The sequence below is a fragment of the Triticum dicoccoides genome, chromosome 6B (assembly GCF_002162155.2).
Source record: "Triticum dicoccoides isolate Atlit2015 ecotype Zavitan chromosome 6B, WEW_v2.0, whole genome shotgun sequence".
NCBI classification, from domain to species: Eukaryota; Viridiplantae; Streptophyta; class Magnoliopsida; order Poales; family Poaceae; genus Triticum; species Triticum dicoccoides.
This window is the reverse complement of record NC_041391.1, coordinates 676,948,591-676,953,802: the sequence shown is the minus strand read 5'-3', so window position 1 is coordinate 676,953,802 and position 5,212 is coordinate 676,948,591. Positions and strand designations below refer to the sequence as shown.

The 5,212-nt window shown below is 46.9% G+C and overlaps 1 protein-coding gene across 1 annotated transcript; it reads right to left on the bottom strand.

Moving 5' to 3' along the window:
• Window positions 1-2,563: 2,563 nt before the first annotated feature.
• LOC119323969 lies at window positions 2,564-3,355 on the bottom strand. Its single transcript, XM_037597686.1, has one exon. The coding sequence runs from the start codon at window positions 3,253-3,255 to the stop codon at window positions 2,851-2,853; it is 405 nt and encodes a 134-aa protein (XP_037453583.1). The 5' UTR covers window positions 3,256-3,355; the 3' UTR covers window positions 2,564-2,850.
• Window positions 3,356-5,212: the final 1,857 nt, after the last annotated feature.

The following is a 5,212-nucleotide window of genomic DNA, read 5'->3' as shown; positions in this document are numbered from 1 at the left end:
TGGAAATTTCTACAGTTCGCATCCGCCCATAGTATAAATCCCAAGAACAGCAAAAAGATGCAGCAAAGGTCACACAAACTGCTCCATTTCATTCCTCGGCGAAAATTACAAGGAAGTGTGTACAGATCCAGAGTACAAGTACTAGTAATTATCAGCACCATCATCAGTTCATCACAGTACTAAAAGAGTTCCATTCTACAGAGTAGTACCCGATCCTAGCTACGTGCTAGCCACGATGGATCCTGTTTCGAGCAATGCATGCAATGACCGATTTCACTTCATGTGAGGATGGGGTATTTGTCTTGGAACTTGGTATCCCACATTGCTCCCATAGATGCATACTACTTCGGTCAAGGCTGCAATCAAGTGACAATTATTCAACAAACAAGAGTGCCACATTTTCTACTAGTGACTCAGCACGTGCCATGCACAGTTTACAAGATTATATCGGGCATATTTGTAGAGTGAGAACATACGAAATAAGGACTGATTACTTCCTACTATTTCAACTACAACAGTAAAATCCTTAAGTTTCGAGAGAGAACTTGCTCGGTTTTTACGAGATGATGGGTGCACTGCCAACAATTGTTTTTGTATCTTTAGGTTATGTAAGTTTTACTCCTTGATAATATTATAAATTAAAACACTGCCTTTCTTTACGAACATATACAATACAATACTAATCACAACACACATGCACAAAACTCATAAAAAAGGGCATCACATCATTAGGAATCTTATATTGAATCCCTTAAAATAGAATCCTTTTTGTTGAAGATCGGCTGTTTATGTAGCACGGACGCGTTCAACATCTGCTCAGTAAAAAACCAGATGGAGTTGCTGATAGTGGAATATACCGGCAGTCTAACAACCTCGTTCACCCGCCAAAAAAAAACCTCGTTGAACATCCGACCAGTTTGTAGTTGTACAACTCCTGTAAAAAGACTCGTCAAATTTGCATTTTTTTTGAGAATGTCAAATTTGCAATGATGCCTCCTAATGTTTAATCCTGGAACGTCAGCGTGGGACGGTGCCCAAGTAAGTCAAGACTTGACCCGTCAGGATGGCTTGATCACAACATGCATGCCCAAACCAAGCAAGGCAACCTTGGGCCCTTGGACATTGTACCGTTCCTCTCGATGGAACTAGGCAAGCTTGGACTTGATCTGCACGGGTCGGCATTTAGCACAAACGAAGCTTGGACTCGATGGAACTAGGAGTGGACAAATTGGCCCGGCTCGGCATGCATTTAGCACAAACGAAGCTTTGCCCACACACCACGGCATGATCAAGTTAGCACACACTCGTTATTACCCCTAGAGTTCCTGCCTCTAGGGGTAATACATTGACCCGTAATACGCGTAGCCTACAACCGGTATTACAGGTCAATGTATGATCAAGTTAGCACAAACGAAGCTTGCCCACACACGACGGCATGATCAAGTTAGCACCACGGTTGTAGGCTACGCGTATGCGTACTGCCTCACTCCTAGAGTTTGTTGCATTTGCAACATAAAGTCCATTTCCCTCGGGCTTAGGGCAGTACGGATGATGACCCGCATATAATCGCTATCCTGTAAGCAGGGCAATGTCCCAATGTCAACGACTAAGTGAGCTTTTGGTCTGAACTCTGGACTTTGCGTCGCGTCCTCTTCAAGATATACGGGGACACTGGGCCTTCGTGCCAAGCGGAAACAACAGAATCATCGTGGTTCCTCGTCCAGTTTCTAGCTTAATTAAAATGGAGAAACGTAATGTCTTACTCCATCAGTTCTTTTTTGTAAGATGTTTCATACAGCTCGCATTTAACTGTTTTGGGTGCTGTCTAAGTTGTCTAAAACGACTTATATAAGTGAACAGCGAAAGTATCTTTTCTCCAAACCATGTGATCTGTTTCAGAATAGTAATTGTGCAAGTTCCTGTTGGACCTCACATGGGAAACTTAGCTGAGAAGCATCAGTCAGAGAATAATTACGTCAAAAAAAAATCAGTCAGAGAATAACTCTACCGAGAGAATATGCTAGCAGTGTGTACACCGCGTCTGCTCATGGGGAAAAAGCTCAGAAACTTAACCGAGTTATGGTTTAACTAATTAAAGCGGGCAGAAATCATCTCAAAGGTTCAGGTCGGACAAGTAATAAACAACCCAAAGTTGAGACGCGCTCAAGGCACAGCCCCACACGCGAGCGAACAACACATAAAGAACGTTGCTTTCCCATGAGTTTTAGAGTCATGTACGTCTCGTGAGCGAACTTAATTACCTTCATCTTCCCTAATGATACAGAAGCTTGAACTTTTCTTTCGTGCAAAAAGAAACATGCTTTATGTACTAAAAAAATTTATCACAAGTACTGCCTCGGTCCCAAAATAAGTGTTGAATCACTTATTTTCGGTTGGATGGAGTACTATAATATTTTAAGCGGAACTCCGATAACTAAGGTGATCTCAATACCCATAGGCACAAAACCAAGTGAGAAATCTTATAGTAAAAGAAATGAAAATTTCTGCAGTTCGCGTCCGCCCATAGTGTAAATCCATGGAACAGCAAAAAGATGCAGGAAGGTCACAAAAAACTGCTCCATTTGATTCCTCGGCAAAAATTACAAGGAAGTGTGTACAGATCACAGATCCAGAGTACTAGTAGTACTAGTAATTATCAGCACCATCACCAGTTCATCACAGTACTAAAAAGAGTTCCATTCTCCAGAGTAGTACCCGATCCTAGCTACATGCTAGCCACGACGGATCCATCATCCATGCGTTGGTGCGCGCGAAATAGAGGCGCACCGTCCGCCACTGCTACTCTGCTAGTCGGCTCCCTAGTACGAGCCGCGAAGCAGAGCAGCCGGGTCACGCGGTCACCGCGAGGCGGCCCAACCTTGACGGGCGGGGCATGAAGTCCCGGCAGCGACGTTGGTCGCGGCCGGCGGAGGACGGCGCGCTGACCAGCCGCAGCAGGTGCGCGCGCAGGACGGACCGATCCTTGGTGGTCCTGCCGCCGCCGACGCCGGTGCCGAGACCGCCGCTCCTGATGATCCCCTCGACGCGCACCGTCGTGCTGGCTCCCGGTGCAGCAGGCTGCTGCGACGCGCGGCCGGACGACGACGTCTGCGGTCGCCCCCGCGGGTTGCGGTGGCGAGTGCAGCGGAAGGAGCCCGGGTGGTTGGTCGGCGAGCAGAGGCAGGTGAGCTTGGCGGTGCTGGTAGCCCCGCACGACGCCCTCGAGGTCGAGGCGGAGGCGGATGGGTTCGCCATGGTGGCCTGGGTGTCGGACTACTCTTGGCTGGTTTCTCGACGGAGCTGGCTGAGATCAGGAGCGGTGGTTGCCGGTGGATGTCGTCGGGAGTCCTGGCCTTCTCGGGGGCGCGCTCCCCGTTTTATAAGCTCGCCGGTCACCGCAGGGCCCGCGACGACGCATGTGTGTGTCTGAAGGCGACGTTTTTCCTGTGCGCGTGTAAAAGTGTAAACCACTTGCCAAGTGCCTGAATTTATCTTCCAAACCAGAGTAGTTTAGTTTAAGGTCAGTTTCACGCGTAGATCAATTTGCTCTTACACGTAGCACGTCGCCGTGCTGTGGACACGCACACGGTGAAGTATCCGGAGCCATGGTGCGGGAAATGTAATATTTTTTGCATAATTTATGAACTGAAAATTAACAGTCACTGAGGTGAGGGCACTTAAAAGAAGCTGTGGGACGGGATGGAACTCACTCTCGATCATCAGTAAGTTAATCGCATATCGTATGATGTATTCTTCTGCCTCCTGCAGCACGTTGTCGACCGGTCCGATCTCAACTGCAATATCTTCCATTTCCGAGCTGAGCTCATGCTTAAAATATCTCAATCTTTTTCAAAAGGAACCGATCTGATCTCATAAAATACTAACTAAAACTAGAATACTCCAGCTCCGCCAACTTTTGCTTTGCGTAAAAAATGTTCATCAATTCATTTTTTTTTGTGAAGTTCAAAGACTATTAACGAATAAAAAGAGTGTAAACCATTTGGCAAGTGACTGAAATTATCTTCCACACCATAGATAGTTTAGTTTAAGGTCAGGTTCGCGCGTAGATAAATTCTTCTTCCACGTGGTACGTCGCTGTGCTACGGACACGCACACGGTGAAGTATCGGGAGCAATGGTCCAAACTATGATGTGTTCATCGTCATCGTGCAGTACTTGTGTGTTCAATCCGCTCTGAATTCTAGGGTGTATTTGGTTGCTCGCATCATTTGTTTCCCCTTTGCATACTTGTCTCAGTGGGTCTGGTTAAGCATATGCAGGCAAAAAATTATCATCTGCATGTTGATTGGTTACCTGCATCCCCTCCTTCTGCATCGTAGCGACGCATCCACACAATATGTTTGGTTGCTCGCATTGGCTGTACTCATACTAGTGCACATTGCTTGGTTGCATACATTGGCTATGATTAAAGAGTTAACAGCTAAACATAGCACACAGTATTACACTAGAGTGCCTCGACGACGGCGATGGACGGTGGTCCTGGCGCCACGTCCGACACGACAAGCACCGGTCTGGTTGGCCTATATACGAGCTACGAAATGCGCCTCTAATACCTCACAGCTATGTTTCCGTCTGCAACGCATGCTCCGAGAGCTGAGCTCATTATATTATCTTTCTCAAAAGAAACCAATCTTTTCTTATAAAACAAACCAGAAACTCCATCATTCGTGGGGAAGCACTCATTAGCATGGCCCTTTGCCAAAAATCGTAGTACCGGCACGTATTGTTTTATCGACGACGCCGACATCTCTAAATCCGGCAGCCACGTAGCTGCGTGAGTGAATCGGGCGTGACTCGGACCGGCCGCCTTTCGCGTCGGCTCTCGTACTACCATCGTGCCTAACCATTTTGTTATTTAGTGACAATTGGTGTAGGAAGTAGTACTTGCTCCATTACTGGATTATACTGCTTGCGTGGAGTCCCTTCAGCTAAATCACAGGAAAACATACTCATATGACGGATCCGGCTTGTCTGCTCCCTCCCCATGCTCCCATCCGTGCTGCCACTTCATCCTACGGTTTTTTTTTCCTTTTCTCATATGACTGCATATGCATGCATGTCGATCGTCCTTGTCATCGCGTGTATGTACAGTCAGATGCAGATCAACATATGCACGTGTGATGTTCCATGTGGGCAAAGCAGTGCAAATTTATTCCCCGGGTTAATTTGCTCCACCGAAGGATCAACCAAGA